Source organism: Vespa crabro, chromosome 19 (assembly GCF_910589235.1).
Source record: "Vespa crabro chromosome 19, iyVesCrab1.2, whole genome shotgun sequence".
NCBI lineage: Eukaryota > Metazoa > Arthropoda > Insecta > Hymenoptera > Vespidae > Vespa > Vespa crabro.
The window spans coordinates 2,946,236-2,965,000 of NC_060973.1; the positions used below are offsets into that span (position 1 = coordinate 2,946,236).

Here is an 18,765-nt window from a genome sequence, read left to right on the forward strand (position 1 = left end):
ATATATAAATTAGATTATTATAGATACACATACACACACACACACACACACACACATATATATATATATATATATATATATATATATGCATATAATTTTTTGCATTAAATATATCAAGAGATTGATAAAGATAATATTTCAATGGCTCAAGAAAAATGAATATATTTAAAATATTAATAAGTATAATATTATACTTTAATAAAGTAAAATTTAATCTGTATAAAAATCATTAGATTACTTAATATCATCAAGATTACTGAAGATCTATGAAGAAATTTCAAACACTTAATGGATTTTAAAGAGAAAGTTTACGAAGGATAAGTTTCTAGAACTTCGGTAGAGATTAGAATAAATTAAATAAGTCCAAGTAAGAAATACCTGCGGTATACAAGGGATCATGATAAAACTTGACAGCAGCAGGAATAGCTAAGGTAGCTGGTACAGACAATTGAAGACCAGGTCCAAGAAGATGAACAAGAGTTCCTACGACGGTGACGACCCACCCCCAACCACCCTCTGGATAATAATGTCTACACATGAGACGTCTTGCTTGAACTTGAGGACTCCCTGCGTTAGGACGTTCGTTGTTCTTATCTGATTTTTTCTTTTGACTTTTCTCTTCCTTCTCCTCCTTCCCTTCCTCCTCTTCCTTTTGTTTCTTCCTTTTACAATTTTCTTCATCATCCCGACAATTTCTTTTCTCCTCAGTGTCCAAAAGCGGCCATGATCGTGCTCGAGATATCGACATCACAGGCAGAACACCTTCTTTGCTGCTTAATCGCGGCAAATTAATTATTAAGTGCCTGTATCTTTGATTTTTAAGCTGTTCCTGATCCTTCTCGTTCTTAATCCTTCTTTCACGTCTACTTTTTCTTCTCCTTCTTTTTCTTTTTCTTCTTTTTCTTCTTCTTCTTCTTCTTCTTCTTCTTCTTTCCTCGAAAATTCTCTGAGAATTCTCAGCAACATCATGTCGACTTTCTCCTAAACGATTCACGTTCTTTTTCTAAACCGTTTCCCTTTTATTTTTTATTTTTTTTTTTTTTATTATATTCAAATCGATACGATAATGAAAAGAAAATGTAAATAAACAAAAGTGAAATTGTTTTCTCAAGTAAAATTGGCAATTGTTCAATTATCTTTGTTAAAAAATCGACTTAACCTTAATAAATTTTTTACTGCCGATTTATTACGAACGTGTTGCTGTTCTGTGTTCTTACTGATAAGCATGTTCGAGATAATAAGAGATTATATTGAACGATCATATGTTACCTTTTGTAATGTTTCTTCAAATACAACAAAAAATTATACAAAAAATTCCGACGTTCGAAATATTACATAAAAGAAGAGGAAGAAGAAGAAGAAGAAGAAGAAGAAGAAGAAGAAAAATAAATAAATGAAAGATAAAAAAGAAAGAAAAAAAAAAAAAGAAAATAAACAAATAGTAAATAAATAAAAATAAGAATAAAAATAATAAATCCAAATCAATGTCGAAATGAATATATAGATAAATAAATAAATAAATAAACGAAGAAATTTCTAATGAAAATTGTCAATGATCGTTCGTTATAAAAAGAAATCATTAGTCGATAAGACTGATAATCCTTGCAACTTAGAGACCGCAGTTAACGATGCGGAAAGTAATCCGCTGGAAGTTTGCTTCGTGGAACGCAGTCTTTCGCGCGATACCACCGACTGATGTGGCTTCGACGAGAGACACTCTCTCTGTTCGGTCTGACTCTCCCCACCCTTATCCTTCTCCCTTGGAAACATCTCTACCACCACTACCACTACTACTACAGACATTGCCATCACCAATGAGAAACTTCACTCTACTACACTCTTATCAGAGTAGGATACATTGGTATCGTAACATCTGCTCGTTTCTTTCGAAAGTGATAGTGATGACATTTCCGGTTACCAGCTGATCGGCTGGTAATGCTTTTTATTTTCATGAATTTTGATTTATAAGTAAAATTATTAGAAAAATTAGTTTTGTTAATATTAAGTTTACACGTACGTACGCGTTTATGTCGTAATGGAAGTAAATGACGAATTCATTTAATTCCAACAGCTGTTTTCTTCTTTTTCTTTTCTTTTTTCTTCTGCTTTTTCTTTTTTTTTTTCATTTTTTTTCTTTCTTTCTTTCTTTCGTTCGTACCTCTTAATCATTGACATTTTTAAATGTTTACGCTTAAAAATTAGATATATATATATATACATATATATACAATCGACGAGGCTATGAGATTTCATCTATTTTCCAATTTATGAACGTATAATTGTTAACACATTTTTTGTTAACTCGATAATGTCTTGAATAAATTTAATAAATAATTTTACATACTTGAAGATATACTTTGACGTATTCAGTGTACTTTATATATTAATAATGAATATATATATATATATATATATATATATAATATATATATGATTTGATATAATTTAAAAGGACATCATTCTTTTAAGAAATATAAATCATTTAGAAAATATAATCATTTGATCTATTTAATGAAATATATTCTCGTTACGACATATTCGTTATAAAAAAAAAAAAATAAAAAACATAAAAAAAAAAATAAAAAAAAAAAATGAAAAGACCTGATAAATAATCCTAATCATTATATTGTTAAATGAGCTCAATGAGAAATTTCAAAAGAGAATATAGAAAAGGACGAGAGAAGAAAGATAGGCGCCAGTACGACTGATGGATTTCTGGCGTCCGATCAAAAGTCTAAAAGATTTGTACGAAATGGGTGCTCTTAAAAAACCAAATAAATCGCGACAGACGACAGAGCTGAGGGATACGAATGAAACAAAACAAAACGAAACAAAAGAAAATAGAAAATAAAAAAAAAGAAAAAAAAAAGAAATTAAAAAAAATAAATAAATAAAAAAGAGAAGAAAGAAAAAAAGCGTTCTCCTTTGCATGTCGGCTTTGGTGAACATCGGCGAATTTAGGAGTACGATGAGAATTTTGAAAAATCATGAAATTTATTTAAAGAGACAAAACACAGTGGCCTCTGGTGATGAAAAAGGGGATGGAATATTAGAAACGGAAGAGACATTTTCGTACGTTTAACGTTTGTTAGCTTTTTACTTTGACTTCAAAAATTGTTTCTTTTCTTTTCTTTTCTTTTCTTTTCTTTTCTTTCGTTTTTTTTTCCTCTCTTTCCTTATTCCTTTATTTTTCCCTGAGTCATGGCGAAGGCCACGTGCAAGACCCGTCTATATAAATTATACTCTATAATTATATCCAACCCCCGTTGAGGACCGTCCTTTCCATCGTCGTCACTTTCGTCGTCGTCAGGGCGATCGTTTCTTCGTATAACCGTACGTCAACTCGATGATTGCCTCTCGTAAAAAGTCACCGTGCATGGTTTCGTATCGCAACCAGCATGGAATGCGTTCTCTGAGAGAGTTCATATATATATATATATATATATATATATATATATATATATATATATATGTATACATATATGTATATATATATTTATATATACGTGATTAAATGCACGATCGTAACTATAATGAGATCGTATTTATTTTGCTTCTATATTTACTTCTTAGAAATTTTTCTTTTTTATATTTTAATTTATACAGTCTCTAGATAAAATTATTTAGATTTCATTCTTTTCATTTTATTTTCGCAAAACAGATTATATAGAATTTTATATTCATAATGTGTATATATATATATATATAATGTTTAATTTGACTTTATAAATTATATTAAATTTTTATATTTAATACTTATGCATTTTGTTACGTAAAATTGATATGTAAAATTTCATGAACGTTTTTCGAGAAATGATTTTTTTATTATTAATATTATTCTTTTTTTTTTTTTTTGTTTCTTTTTTTTCAACTGGTCGATTTTTTATCGTTTATCCGATAAGGATCATTCTCGTTTGCGAAATGCGATTCGTGCATGCATAGGGTCGCTCACCGAAGATCATAAAGAATATTCTCGCGTGGTGATTTGCGGGTGGCGCGTTTTCTCCGGTGGTTCGATCAATTTCGTGTCCTCCCTCGAGACCGCGAGAAACGTAATGGCCGGATATGTATTTAAAGTCGTGCGAGGGAAGGGACATTCGTGTTTTTGGACGAATTTCCGGTTGAACATTCGTGAAAATTTTTTTTTACTATCACGATGATCTTACATTTCATTTTTTATACAGATATCGAACGGAGAAAAGAAAAAAGAACAAAGAAAAAAGAAATTCGTCCTTTTCTTTAAAGAAAACAATTATAAGATTTATTAAAAAAAAAAAAAAAAAAAACAAACAAACAAACAAACAAACAAAGATTTCAATGCATTCCTGTGATGCATTTCTGTAATCCCATTTGTGTGATACCTATATACCAGACTATCTTGAATCTAACAAAAAAAAAAAAAAAATTGGACAAATTCATTATCATAAATCTTGGAACGTTCTTATCGTTTGAATCAGACAAAAAGAAAACGTAGATCTTGTACGAGAAAAATCTTGTACTACCTATACTTTTACGTGAGTAATTTGAGGGAGGTCTTATTGCATGGCAGACAGTAGTAAATCCAAAGAATCTCAATGGAACGAGATTGTCCAAGATCGAAAGAAACGCATCGCTATGGAGCACAACATCCCAAAGTATCTCATTGATCTTTTCCGAAGAGGGAAGGGAACGTGCGTCGACTCGAAAGTTGTGCTGGATATTCCATTTCGAAAAAAAAAGACAGTTTAAGAAGAAGAAGAAGAAGAAGAAGAAGAGAAAAAGAAGAAGAAGAAGAAAAGAAGAAGAAGAAGAAGAAGAAGAAGAAGAAGAAGAAGAAAAATCAGAATAAAAGAAGACACAGAAAAGGGAAAAAGAAGAAGAAAAATCAGAATAAAAGGAGGAAAAGAAAAGGAAAAAAGAAGACGAAGAAGAAGAAGAAAAAGAAGAAGAAGAAGAAGAAGAGGAAGAGAGAAGAAAAGAACGACGAAGAAAAAGAAGATGAGAAGTGGAAAAAAGTGCATGGCTCTGATAATGTCGTGCGGAGTTTCGGGGTACCACTTTCACCGAATGAAAGTAAAACTCGATTCGCTGGATACGAAACGACCAGAATGAAGAGGAGGAGAACGAGGAGATGGAGGAGAAAGAAAGGACGACGACTCTTCGACGATTTCGAGCAGCGGCCGAACGTCGCCATCGTGCTAGGTCTCAACGTACGGACGCGTTTATGGAGATCATTAAGAGCACCGCGATTCGACTTTGTACGCAATGAAATTTGGCCCTATAAGAACGAAGAGGCGGAGTAGGAGGAGAAGGAGGAAAAGGAAGAGAAGGAGAAGGTAGAGGAAAAAGAACTTTTACTCTACGATGTCCAACCTTGGATTACATGACATGACCCTTGACCTCCTCCAAGTACTTCGACTCGTTCCAAAACAGAATAAATGCATCTCTCTGCATTTCTCTTTTCTACGAGGATCATTATATAGATTTGATTACTTTGACTTTTGGCTTATTTAACATATTGTACGAGTCATAATAACGATAAATTAATTAACTTTTTTTTAATTAATTTAATTAATTTTTAATAAATAATTTCTTAATTTATTTGTATCGATATGAAGTATCGAAAAAAGGTTTTTAACGAATTGAAAATGTAAATTTATATTAATAAATATTTTACTGTTGAAAATAATATGTTTATAATTTTTTTCCAATGTTATTTTTTAATTCAATAGAATAGAGAGAAAAAAAAATTTATATATATATATATATATATATATAATACAAACGTATATGAAATTTATGTAAATTTGACGAAAGAGATTGTAAAAGACTGGCAAAATAGAATTTCTTTATTCCGAAGATGCATCGAGACTAACTTCGATAAAGTTTTACGAGAAGACAGAAAAAGAAAAGAAAAGAAAAGAAAAGAAAAGAAAAGAAAAAAAAGGGACATATAGGACATAACGCGACCCTTTAAATTTACGATGGAGAAATATAGACGACAAGAGAGAAATAACATGCGTGCTTGCATTACTTCTTTCTTTTGAAAGATTTTACGTATTTTGTATGGTACATCGACTTTACTATATTCCTTTAACTGCCGAGGCAAAAGCTCATTCTAGTTTTATCCTTATCGAAAGATAAAGAGAGTTAGAAATAGAAAGATAGAATTTGAGTCTACAATCAATAATATTTTCTATCTTATCTTATTTACTTTAATATCGAAAATATTAAAATCGATAAATTTATATGATTACGATATCAATATTAATTTGTATTTATCAAGAACGTATAATTTTTTATTAAATATCTATCGATGATTTTTTTTAGATATATAATAAGTATAATAGTCATTTTTATATATATATATATGATTTTATTACATATATAATGCTGATTTTGCGAAAAAATTTAATATACTTTATCACTATGAAGATAAAAAAAAAAAGAAAAAAGAAAGAAAAAAAAACAATTCGTTAAAAAAGTAATTACAATATAAATATAATTATTTCGTGATAAATAAGAATTTGATGCGCGTTGAAATGTAGTAAAATCTTCAAATATATAAAATCAAAAGTTAACATTGACAATTTATATTTTTTCTTTTTTTTTTTTTTTTTAAAGGGCAACGAGTCAATAGAATAATTAATAATTTTCCATAGAACGAAATAAATCATTAGATATTCTTTCGGGGTTATCGAAATAATTTATAAAATTAACTATCGAGTCTTGTGTCGCGAAAAAAAAACCAAAAAAAAAAGGAATCGTTTGAGAAGATGAAAAGTGCGCCCCGGAGAGCACTGAAAAAAATCCTGATCCTTCGCTCGATCTTCTCGCGTACTTTCTCCTTTAAGTCTCCGACGATTTTAGGTGAAGAAAAAGAGACAAGAGAAGAAAATGCGCGATACGCATCGGTTGAGAACGGGACGTTCCTCCCTCAACGGGACCATGGGATATGTCTTTGGACATCCGAGTACATCCATGGCTCGCTCTACGATCGTAAAACCTATCTTTATGGTTCACACCTTCTAGACGCGGGCCACATAAACTCGCTCCCTCAGTACGTTCTTCTTTGCTTACGAGCTACCACCAGACTGCACACTTGCCTGAGCTTTTCAAGTTCTAACGACGTTGCGTTTACATTGCATATGATAAGAGAAAAGGAGAGGGAGAAAGGAAAGAACAAAAAAAAAAAAAAAAAGAAAAAAAAAGAAAAAAAGGAAAAAAAAAAGAAAATATATATAATCGTGATCTTGAGTCCTATAACAGTCTTTCTTTCTTTTCTTTCTTTTTTTTTTTTTTTTTTTGGTTAAATCCGTGATTAAACGTGATGACACGTGATTAAATTTACAATGGAACACTTTATACAAAGATATTAAATTGATTATGACGAAATTTATACTTTAGGCCTTTTGAAAAGTTTTTAATTGGAGACTCGAGAGGGGGGAGGGAGGTTTCATTTTTTCTCCTTTTCATTTTTTGTTTTTTTTTTTTTTTCTTCCTTCTTTCCTCCCGTATGTAAATTTTTATTACTTAGTTCGTACTAATTAAAATCGTATATTCCTTTAATCGTTCATTTAAAATCGAGAAGAAGAGAATCGTTAGAAAGATTATAATTAAACTCATAGCGAGAATATCGCAGTGGGGATTGAAAAGCCCAAAGGTGATCCGTTTCGTGGGAAATCGTCGGTTAGAGAAAGACAGAGAAAGAGAGAGAGAAAGAGAGAGAGAGAGAGAGAGAGAGAGAGAGAGAAACCGCAACGACTTAACGAGAAATCGGAAGGACAAAGAACGCAAACTTACTCGAAGGATTTCATCCCCGCGTGAAATTGCCTTCCCTCGAACTCCACTGATTGCAGCTTCTTTCTTCCGTCCTCCGGTCCAGAATGCTTTTCTTACGGTTTTAAAAGCGCGATATCGTCGAAAAACGAATACCTATTTCTCTCTTTCTTTTTTCCCCTTTTCAGATTCCAGCGAAAATCAGATTTAAAAGCAATGAAAATGTTGCAAGCTTGTATCGTACGAAGTTAAGTGAGATGATATCTTTACGACCCTTGGACGATTTTGTGGCGTAAGCTATCGGAAGATATATATCCTAGATCGAACGATAAATCTTTGCCGGTTTTTATCTCATATCATTTTCTCTTGTATCTGGGCTAAAGATTAAAGATGATTGAGAATTTTTGACGATTGAACGTTATTTGTTACTACCTTTTTTGATTTCTCGATGTAAAGAATTTTTACGAGTTTGTAAAAATATATCATCGAAAAGATATGAACGCGAATTCGCGAACGTGCGGATTTTACGAACGTTAAACGTAAAAAGGGCGCGAGGTTTGGTTCTCTTTATGATGTCAAACTTTCAACCGGATAGATTTATTTCAGCGTGTGGTTTATTTCCGATGACTTTTCATATCGGTTTTAGAACATCAAAAGTAGTTGCCACGATACCTCTTATATGATGAATTTGAAATATTCCATCATTCATTCTATCTTCTCTTTGCTATTGGATCTTGTTTGTTTTCTTATAACTTTATAGGATTTCCTTCGTGTTTTTAAAAGCACATTTGATCGACTCTTTTTGATCTTTTATAAATCCAATGATTTTTTTCTTGTTTATTTTTAATTCATTACAAAGATTGTGTTCAAACTTTTCCTTTAAATTATATCCTTTAAATTATATATATATATATATATATTAAATCAAATAAATTTCATTAAAACATTATCTTCTATGAGAACGAAAAGATACCGACGTAATATTTTTTTTAACAGTGTCGATAACTCTTCGTTCGTTGATAAGGAAGAAATTTGTTTTACCGATACGACAAAATAGTCTCGTCGGTAACTTACCAACCAAGAAAATTTTTCAATGACGAAATTACAAGTATGTAATTATATTATGGAAGACTTATGATTCAGGATAGTAATTGATATTCGACTGTATACAATGGATTAACTCTTGAATAATTTATTCTTTCATGAATTTTTAATGATAAATTTAATAACGTCTGATTATACGAGCCATTGTTGTTTGCATTGTATTTTTAATCGAATGAAAGAAAGAGAAAGACAAAGAGAGGGAGGGAGAGAGAGAGAAAGAGAGAGAGAGAAAGAGAAAGAGAGAAAGAATATTAATTGATTCCCATGAAATAAATTTATTTCATTATCGAGCGTATTACGAGAATGTTGTTCTCAGAATTTTAAATCGATTCTGTTTGTTTTTAAGTACCGTTAATATCCGTGAAAGATAATAAAACAGATTATTTCAAATCTATTATCGTTGTATCATTAAATCTTCTCAGTTACGATCGAAGACAAAGAAATCCATGAGAATCTATAAAGGAAATGATAGTTGTAAGACGATTACAACTCCAGCAGGATGAGATTTCATTGACAACCTTTAACATTTATGACAGTCGATCGGTAGTCTTTCTCATAAAACTGATCGTATAACTCGGTTCAATTATCGATAACGTGTCAGTTTTAACGCGTTAGATATCACGTTCTTTCCTCTATTTTCGTGCCAATAAATTTAAAAGTATCCAACGAAGAACGAGTTATTATTCTTCTTCCATTCCCTCCCCACCCATTTCCATTTTCCCTCCCCTTTCGTCCATTCGAGGCTACTTGATATCGTACGGATTGATCTAAAAATGATGAAGATCTTTGATAATTAACATGGATATTCCAGCACTTTAGAAAATTGCCTTCAGATTTTCATTCGAACATCGAGAGTTTTAGTCGATGGGAATATTTGTTTTTGTTGTTGTTTTTATATTCGTTCTATGTACTAGAAATGCGAATCTAGGTTAGGATTAATCTACAAGGATTCACCTAAATACGATCGATCGAACATCTGTCCGGTTTGACCACTTTTTTCTCGAACAATTTCCCCGGAGTCTCTTCAAAAAGGAGTCTCCTACCGATGACGCACATGCAAACCTTAACTTGATGCAGCTGGCACGATGTTATTGCAAGCGTGGCTCTGGATTTAATTTTCTGCGCGTCCTCTAATCCACTTCAACCTAGATGCGACGATGAAGCATCGTAGGAGACTTTCGCGTGATGAGGCTTAGGGTTGAGAGTTTACGTTAATAAGACGAGATTGCGTCAAATGGAAGGATCTCTCGTTTTCCTTTAATACGAAGAGATTTTCTTTGAACCTAAAGTTCATTAAAAAGAAAAAAAAAAGAAAAAAAAAAAAAAAAAAGAAAAAAGAATACAAAAAATACAAGAGAAAAAAACGATACAAAAGAAAAAAAAGAAATAATAATAAATAAAAAGAAAGGAAAAAAGTATGTGAAACGAAAATAAAATATAAGTAAATGAATATTAATCAAATTGTTAATTATATTTGATCCATTATATTTTAATATATATCTGAACGATCTCTATAAATATATCGATTTTATGAATATCTAAAATATCGATTTTCGTAATCAAAATACTTTCGTTACGTTCACATCCATCGATCCATTCTTAACGGTGTGTATCGTTTAATTAGATTATTTCCGAGTATCGGATAAGCAATTACTAAACGTATGTAAATTCATTCTAGCTAGCATCGATATTGAAAATTATTCTCGACAGACCGTACACAATCGGCTAGAGATGTTGCGATTCGTGGAAGATTGGAATCTGTGGGATGTTTTTCCATTGAACGTGTGACGTCTATTCCTGTAATTTCCCGTATAAATACATGTGGGTTAACAGTATGCGATTATACGTGATACTGAACGAAAGGTATAGAGATAGAAATAGGTAGATAGATAGATAAAGAGAAAGAGAGAGAGAGAGAGAGAGATAGAAAGGAGATAGTAGAAGCCACGAGCTTGCTAGCTTACGGTAGGTAAGTACCGTTCGTTCGGACAACAGCTGTTGCAGGTGCATCCAATCGTTGCTCGTTCTATGCTCTCGATCGACTTTGGTTGTATGTATATATGTATGTATGAGAGAGAGAGAGAGAGAGAGAGAAAAGAAGGGGTCTTTACATTCGTGAAAACGCGAATTTCTAGTGAGACATACACGATTAAAATTGGATATCACAATGACTATTATCGAATTTATATTGTTTAATTAATTAAATGTTACTTTTTTCTTCTTGAAAGAGAAAAATAAAAAAAAAAAGAATATGTGATTCTTAATCGAACATAAGTCGATCTTTGTAAAGGTTATTAAAATGGATTATTCTTAGTACTATTTATTAACGAACGATTCATAATTGTTTGTTTTAATCATACCTGCATCCCTGACATCATGTTGGAAATGATTAATCGTCGGAGTCAAGATAACTCCTGCTGCGAGTTGCAAGCCATGAGAGAGTAACTGTACTAAAACGGCCACGAGAATTATAGTTCGACCCCAACCACCCTCGGGATAATAATGTTTCTTCAAAGTAAGTCTCTTTCTGGCATTAATACCTGTGAAAGATTCTTCTTCGTCTTCGGCATTGTCATCTCGTTCGGTTACGAGGGTTTCAAAATCTGGGAAACTACTGAGACCAGCTTCCAATATAAGCTGTTCGGAAAATCGTCTTTTGTACATCTTAGGATTGACTTCGATCGCATTACTCTTTCTGCGATTCTCAGGAACGCTTGAAATCCCTGAATCGTTTCCGTCCTTCTCGTTGTCAGTCTCGTCGGCTTCTTTAACAGCGACATCGTCGGTACTCGCTCGTTGAAAGGACAGCCAAGATCTTTTCTGTCCCGCCTTCGCTAGGAATCTCGAAGAGAGTCTCGATCTCAAGTGGTTATTGCACCTAGCCGTACACTCACAGATGGTATCTCTCGGTGTCTGTTCAGAGTATCTCCGTCTATCCGCGTATTCGATCTGGCAGCCACGAACGAAATGCGTTTGATCGGAATGCCGCCTTTGAATCGAGTCCTTCTTGACGATCGTTTCGTTCTGATCTGAGTCTTGGCCATTGTAGTTACCGATACGATAGAGACTAACAGCTGAGTTTCGTCCTGACGTCGGTGGAAGGAAGCTTTGGCAGGTCGATACCGAGTAACTCGAATCCTTTCGTTTGAAACTACCAAAGGAGTCTCTTCTTGAGATCGTGGATATCCTACGACGCTGACGGTTACAATACTGATTGCATGAACACTGATAACGACAGCGACACTGACACTTGTTGTTTATATCCACGTAACACTTGCATCTGGTCAATCTCGATAATATATCGGGATAAGAACGAAGTACCTCGTGAATCTCAGCCTCGCTCCAGGATTTACTACTGGAGTTCGCGGAAGTTGTGCGATTTAAATCTCGTTTAGAATCGAAACTAGTCGATGACCAGGTTACCGATTCTATGCTCGAATTTTCTCGGGATTTCGTACTTCTACGTAAAATGGTGGAACCCGTTTCTAAGCTTCCCCGAGAATAACAACGTTCCACGTGTTGTAAATCGTGATCCTCGATCGTATTTTCCTCGGTCATTGCTTCGCTATAAGAATTACGTCGTTTGCGATAAACGTTCTCGTCCGGTGTACCGGATACGGACTGATGTTTCTTTTCCATCACGATAAAAAAAAGATCTTTCGAGTTGTCTACTTCTTTTTTTGTTTCTAGTTTTTATTTTTCACGCACGAAATGCCGATTCCTTTCGTGATCGTTTATTACGCTCGATTTCACTACCCGATCGATACTAAATGATTTCGAAGGAAAAAAAGAAACAGAAGAGAAAAAAATAGCGAAGGTCCCTCTTGGTCCTTCATCGATATATCGTGATTCCTCGCACGCTAAGAGAACCTACGTGAGAACCGTACGACATAACCCGTCCCGAATCTTGATAGATTGTCCTGATTTTTCTCTCACGCGTGTCGTGTCTCGCCTATTGATTCGAATCACGACGCTTGCCACTTTCATTTCTCGTTTCGGTATGGAAAGTGAACTTGATAGATACGATTTCCATTTCATAAAAATATGTTTCAACTAATTTGTATTCATATGGTGTATGCATGGGTTAAATGAAATAAAACGTCTAAGAATATGTTCACATATTTACTGGGTCGGCTAAATATAACGCATTACGCGAGCCCTTTCAAATGGAATTAATTTTCTAACAAATTTGATTGCTTCTTTTTTCTTTCTTTCTTTCCTTTTTTTTTTCTTTCTTTTTTTTTTTTTTGTTTCCTTCGATTGGTACAATATGTGTACGTGCGCATGAACTTTTTGTATCTCATTTTTTCATCGGATTTTGTACGCTCAATTGAAAAGAAAAATCTATATTACTAAATATTTCTAATGTTCCTGAAAAGAGCTACCTGTAAACTACTTGATTTACCCTTTTATAACCATATGTGTCGAACGTGACAGCGAGACTTAAAGTAGGATGATACGACTGTGATTGATGATAAACCGAAAGATTATAGTATGGATCGTTGAATGACTGAGTTTTTTTTTTTCTTTTTTTTCTTCTTATTCATCCTTCCAGAGATGGTCCTTTGAGAATTATGGTGACATAATTTATCATTCGAATCTTATGTGTTACTTTTAACACGTACAATTTTTCTATTTTCGCACGGTACACGTAATTATTATTATTATTATTATTATTATTATTATTATTATTATTATTATTATTATTATTATTATTAACATCTTGAAATAATATCTTTTTAAATCTTGTTTATTAAAATCATCTTTTTGTACGTGTATTTTTTAAGGATAAGTTAAAAATTATCCTTGACGTTTGTCTTAATTATTATTAAATATTCGAAAATTTTTAATAGGAATGAGACAACGTTTATTAGAAAGCCTTCATTAATATATATCATGAAGCAGAAAAGCGGATGACAGAAGAAGAAGTCGAGTTCGTAAATATTTCTAGACGGTATTCTCCTCGAGATATTCTACGAACGTCTTGCCTCATATAACGCGAAAGTTAAGCCACCGTTGTTCGCCACGGTGGCTTTACAGAATTTTCTACAACGTTCCGGCAATATTTTTAACCGTAGGAGAAAAGGGATGGGATGAAACCAACGACGTTGCATTTCGAGTTACGTATCAACCCCTTCGGGGTCGCTCGTTTTAAATGAACCTTTATCTAGACTAGGTGAATAGTCGGATAAGAAAATTTATAAAAGTAAATTGAAGATAATGTTCTAACAAAATATATTTCGTAAGTTTATTGATACGTTTAGAATTTGTTTATTAATCGAAGAATGAATTTCGCAGATATATTACGATATTACGTATATTACCTAATTCGATTTACTTATGAATTTAATAGAAGATAAATCAAAATGAAATTAATGAATCAATTGAAAAATCTATAAAACGATCGAAAAGACATACCTGCGCTATGAAGAGGAGGATGATGAAATTTAATTTGAGCCATGATATGCCAAGTTCCGGGTGCGGCAAATTGCAATCCTATACCAAGAAAATGTACGAGCATCGAGCACGTGACGATGACATATCCCCAACCACCTTCAGGATAATAATGTCTCCTTAACGTTGCCTCCTTACAAAGATCATACGTTGGTCGACAAGTTTGTCGATTAACGGAGGATAATCCGTATCTTTTTTTCTTCCCTAAGGTCAATTCTCTTTTAGCTAAATAACCACTGGCAAAAGATGTGGTACGTCCATCGGGCCAGGTACTTCTACCATGAGGATTTGATCTATCGATTTCTCTTCTCTTTTTACTGAGAATACTCTGAGGACGTGTCTGAGATCCGTTTATCGAGCCATTGGAGGCATCGTATGCAATCGGCGATCGGAAAGGATCGACCTGTAGTCTTAGCTGTCCTTCCGAAGTACACTTGGGGCAAGCATGCCGATCGCTTTGCGAGCTCGTGCCGCCGATTCGATCGTAGTCGACGATCTCGATATGTGGCGTCAGCACCACCGTAGGCTTCGATGTCTCCCTTTTTTCTATTATATTTTCCCTCTCACTTTTTCCTTCATTTTCTTTCTCTTTTTCATCTTCCCTTCGTTCTATTGCCAACTGGCTCGTATCAGCCAATAAAGTAACTTCATTCTTCTCCTTAACGTCATCCTTTATACCGATCGAAGCCACGTCGAAGATCTTTAGCTCGATGCTGCTTTTGCTTCTTCTTCTTCTTCGCCTGCTGGCTGTCGAGATCGTCGAGGATAAAGACGACGTCTCGACGTAAAGTCGGTGCCGATTGAGCGCCCTCAGCGACGAATGTAACGTCTTCCTTTGAAATTCACGATGTGGTCTCGATTTTCGATCGATTTCCACCATCGGATTTACGTTATCTTCGTCTTCGTCTTTGTCTACTTCTACTTCCTTCTCCTTTACTACTATTACTTCTTCTTCTTCTTCTTCTTCTTCTTCTTCTTCTTCTTCTTCTTCTTCTTTCTTAGTTTTATCGTTGATCGTCACGTCATGCGTCAAGGATTTACCAAAGATCTTGGATTTCTCTTCTTCCTCCTCTGACGATCTACTAGTTGGTACGATCGTGAAAGCTCGTGAAAGAGGATCTACACGAACCCTTACGGTTCTTTGCGATCTGTCCGGCCAGGAACTACTATGCCTCATTCCTTGGCCGTCCTCGCGACGTACCGTCATCTCTTCGTCTCTTCGTATCTTCTCCCTTCGCGAAAAAATCTTAAGGACCGTGTCGATCGATTATCGACCCTTTCGTTGTTCCTGCCGTTCTTTTTCTTTTGTCCCCGATCATAAATTTCCTCATCGACAGCCTCGAAAATAGACCGACGAGCCTCTTCTTTCCTAACAACTGGATCCATACGATAGATTGCAAAAAAGACCTATCGAACCTTTTTAATTTCCCTTCGACGAATTTTTCATGTAAAACGTACGGTAAAACGCACGGACACTCCGAGGATAGCATTTTTTAATTTTTATTCTCTTTTATCGTTTCCTTTGTTTACTCTTTTCTTCGTTTTCTATTCTTTTCTCCTTCGGCACGTTTTTTCTTTTCTTTAAAAAAAAAAAAAAAAAGAAAAAAAAAAAGAAGAAGAACACTTAATTGTTCCGTCTTTTTTTTTGTTTTTTTTTTTTTCAGTATTTTTTCCGTTTTTCTTTTTTCTTTTTTCTTGTTCGTTCGTTCAAATTTTTTATTAACGAAAGAGACCGACGTTGAGGAAAGATGAAAGAAAATAAAAGCGTGGGTGAGAAAGATAGTGTTAATACGTGTAATATGTGTAATTGAAACTATCCGGAAAGTGTTGGAAAAGGGAAAGTTGAAGTTGTTGGCAGAGGGAAGAACTGGTCCTGGCGAGTGCGCCAGGATGACTGCTACGCACGTGCTGCTCACTTGCGAGCAACCCCTCTCTCTCTCTCTCTTTCTCTCTCTCTCTCTCTCTCTTTCTCTCTTTCTATTTCTCTCTCTTTCTCGCATGACGATGGCAAGCGCATGCCTGCGGAATATTCGACAAAGTTACAAAACCTACCACCGTGTCTCTCTGATCATTAGAACATTTGATATCTTTTTTATTTTTCTTCTTTTTCTCCTTTTTTTTCTTGTTCTTTCTTTGTAGTTTTTTTTTCTTCCTTTTTTTTTTTCATTTTTTCTTTTTTTTTTTATATTATCACTCGTTTAACCTATTTAATGAAAATAATTATCTAATCATTTTCATTCCTCATTTTCTTAGCTTATCGATCGATTGTTCTTTGCAAATCCGTTGATATAACGTTTTAATTTATTTTTGCAATAATTAATTGGCTCGAATTCGTATGCAGGAACGTTAAAGACAAAGATTTATTGCCTGCCTGGAATAATCCCTGCAAATGCGACGAATAGCTCGGAGAAGTTTTACTCGTATTACGGCCGATTTTAGATCGCCTTCTGTGATCTTCTATTTAATTTACAAGGACCGTAAAGCCCGATAATCTCGATGGAATGCGAACAATTTCTATTGGATATTTATTATTCGTAATTAAAAAATAATTCGTCGAGTTTAATTTTCACATAAATTTCTTTTATGATCTTTTCTTTCGCATTCTTACATGCAACAAGATTACGTTAATACGTTCTAAACGATCGAATTTAAAAAGATAAAAGATTCGTCGAAATCTCTCCCTTTGTAACTGACCTACGACACGAGTCACGTAAAGCCGATTATCCGCCTACCGTACTTCGATTCGAAGAAGCCCCAGTCGCTGCAAGGGGCAATGAATTACTATAGAAGGTCTGCCTGTTCTCTTCGAAAGGGTCTGGATTCTTTATGAATGAACCCACGGGGCAACAAATTAAATTTCTTTTTTTCTCGGCGAAGAATTTGCATTTTTGATAAAATAAATATTATTTACATGTACACCTGAAAGAATCAAATTTCATAGAAAAATAAATCTTCTCATGTCCGACTTCAACCTTTCACCTATTCTGGACGATAAAAATTTGATCGATTTAAATTAACAAATTATATATAAATGAAATATGATCAATTTTTATAGTCTTAATTAATCTCTAAATAATTTATACATATACAATGTATGTGTCTTATTGTATAGTGAATTCCCATCCCTCGCGTGATTAAACTGCAGGAACTGCAGTTCTTTCGTCCCTCATTTCTTCCCACTCAGCTCCACTCACTCTCCCTCCGTCTCTATCTCTCTCTGTCTCTCTCTCTCTCTCTCTCTCTCTCTCTCTCTCTTTTAAAATGTTTTTCGCAAAGAAAAAGAGAAAGAAGAAAAAAAAAACCATTCAAAAAGGTAGGTAGAAACGGAGCGCGTATGTCAACGTTGCAAACGTTATTAGGGAAACAACATAATTATTATTACGAATATTCGAGTCCGAATTCCAGAGTCGACAGTTACGAGCGGAAATGAGGGCGAGTTCGCACGAGCGGGTGTTAACGATTTCGCGGGCGGAAAAAATGCATCCGCCCGGTGCCGAAGCGAGCAGTAAATTTAGGCAAGCGAGGATGCCGTGGACGCTTCCTCTCTTAAACTCTAGATTATTTATCTCGCTATTAAATCCACGTTACGAGAATAAAAAAGTTTTGGAAAATGACAGAGAGGGAAAAAGATGGAAGAGACGAGTGAGTTAAATAAATACAAACGACTTTAATGTGATAGAGACCAAGAGAGAGAGAGAGAGAGAGAGAGAGACCCAGAGAGAGAGAGACCGAGAGAAAGAGAGAGAGAGAGAGAGAGAGAGAGAGAGAGACAGGCAAAGAGGGAAAGAGAGAATATTACTGCCTGATACATTCGGTATACGTATCCTATCTTAAATCATAGATGATTTAGAACGATAATCTGGTCTTGTACTTTCCTTTTCCCCTTTGGCTAATACATCCTCCCTCCTTTACTGATCCACAATAACGAACGAAGACGAAGACGAAGACGAAGAAGAAGAAGAAGAATAAGAGAAAACGACGAAGTTCTCGAGTTATTCGCTATGACGCGCCGGCCGTCCAATTAAGGGAGAGCTCACGACGGGACTTGGCTCGCTTGGATTTAACGGGCTATAAAAATTGTTGCTTTGACGTTGGTCTATTCGCGGCTTGGTTGCGTATGCTAACGACGAGCAAAGAGAAAGAGAGATATCGAACTGAGAGAGTTCGAAGCTTTTCGTGATCAAAAGCTCTAGTCACGTTTCTTCGTAGTCAAGCCAAGAATACTGTTCTATGTCTAGTCGCATCTTTGCTTTTTACGATAGTTTTCTATGATCTCGTTCGTGTTCTACTTTAGATAAGTATGATAAATCACAGTATACCCTGTATATATCCTAAGATTACATATACAATATGTATTTATTATACAATCGTGAGAAATGTATACTTCTTATCGGAATACAAATGATAAATATATATTTGTCGTAAATTTTCTAAATGAATTACTAAAAG

General features: G+C 34.2%; 2 protein-coding genes across 2 annotated transcripts in view; both read right to left on the bottom strand.

Annotated features, from left to right (window-relative positions):
- Positions 1 to 1,338, bottom strand: part of LOC124430875 (monocarboxylate transporter 12-like) — a 41,809-nt gene extending 40,471 nt beyond the window's left edge. Inside the window, exon 1 of the mRNA XM_046978059.1 lies at positions 379 to 1,338. Coding sequence (XP_046834015.1) covers positions 379 to 748 — 370 coding nt within the window. The 5' untranslated portion in view covers positions 749 to 1,338. The remainder of the gene's footprint in view (positions 1 to 378) is intronic.
- Positions 1,339 to 10,540: 9,202 nt separating this feature from the next.
- On the bottom strand, positions 10,541 to 12,501 carry LOC124430773. The gene is made up of 2 exons (XM_046977780.1): positions 11,223 to 12,501; positions 10,541 to 10,659 (listed from the first exon to the last, which is right to left on the bottom strand). Exons 1-2 carry the CDS (start codon positions 12,499 to 12,501, stop codon positions 10,541 to 10,543), a joined length of 1,398 nt encoding a protein of 465 aa, XP_046833736.1.
- Positions 12,502 to 18,765: the final 6,264 nt, after the last annotated feature.